This window comes from Acyrthosiphon pisum, unplaced genomic scaffold (genome assembly GCF_005508785.2).
Source record: "Acyrthosiphon pisum isolate AL4f unplaced genomic scaffold, pea_aphid_22Mar2018_4r6ur Scaffold_3075;HRSCAF=3609, whole genome shotgun sequence".
Taxonomy (NCBI): Eukaryota; Metazoa; Arthropoda; class Insecta; order Hemiptera; family Aphididae; genus Acyrthosiphon; species Acyrthosiphon pisum.
The window spans coordinates 1-1,091 of NW_021772464.1; the positions used below are offsets into that span (position 1 = coordinate 1).

The 1,091-nt window shown below is 25.6% G+C and overlaps 1 protein-coding gene across 1 annotated transcript; it reads right to left on the reverse strand.

The window, feature by feature from the left end:
- Positions 1-477: 477 nt before the first annotated feature.
- On the reverse strand, positions 478-873 carry LOC103311506 (EPM2A-interacting protein 1-like). Its single transcript, XM_008191140.1, has one exon. The coding sequence runs from the start codon at positions 871-873 to the stop codon at positions 478-480; it is 396 nt and encodes a 131-aa protein (XP_008189362.1).
- Positions 874-1,091: the final 218 nt, after the last annotated feature.

The window sequence follows — 1,091 nt, forward strand, 5'->3', positions numbered from 1 at the left end:
TACTTAATAATTTTAATGACTTTATTTAATACTTAACTTAATAATTACTACAAATGAAAGAAAATTAAATCGGCTTACATTTCAAAAAATATTTTTAAATAAATTATTAAAACACATATAAAAATAAATATAAACTATACAAAATATCGTTTTACACTTACAAAACATGTTTTAAAATGTATTAATTTGTTAATGAGAACTATGAGCTTGTTTCTGTTGACAGAGGACATTGCTATTAGGTTCTAATTTGGTAGAATTTACCCGGAGAACGGCGTGTAGATGTTCATTTGTGATGCGAGATCGAGTATTACTTTTGTTAATTTTCATCGTTGAAAATACTTGCTCACAAATATATGTTGAACCAAATATACAAGACATCTTAGCAGCAAACTTCCGAACATTTGGAAAATCTTCTTCAGACAAATTTGAATAAAAATTAACAAGATATTGAGAGCTTGTCAAATTATTAAATGTTGTTCATAAAGAATTATTAGATTGGAGTTCTATAATTTCTAATTGTAAAGAAGCTTCGACAATTTCCGGATTTATATTAAATTGATTTTCAAATAGATTTATAATTGGTTCTTTAGTTCGAATGTCTTTAAAACGATTTTCAAATTCACGAATAAGTGTGTTAATAATTTTAATGCACCTTTGTTTTAGAAATATACCACAATCTTCTGTTTTTAAAGTAGCACAACATTCAAAATGGGAGAAATTTAATTCTTCAATTTGATTTAGAAATAAAGATAATTTATTTTGGAAAGCTTTTACTGAACCGAACAATGTACTTACGAGTTTTTTTTTCCTTGTAGTTTTAGATTTAACAAGTTCAGATGATGTGTTATATCTGTTAATATTGCTAAATCCCATAGCCATTCACCATCATTTAATTGTGTATATTGTTTATTTTTTTCAATTAAAATAATTTCGATTTCATGGCGCAGGAAAAATAATCTTTTCAAAATTTTTCCTCTACTTAGCCAACGTACATTACTGTGATATAAAACATCTTTATACTCAGACTCTATTTCTTTTTAATTTTTTTTTTACGTAAATGTAAAATATTATACTTCTTTCGCGGGACCAGA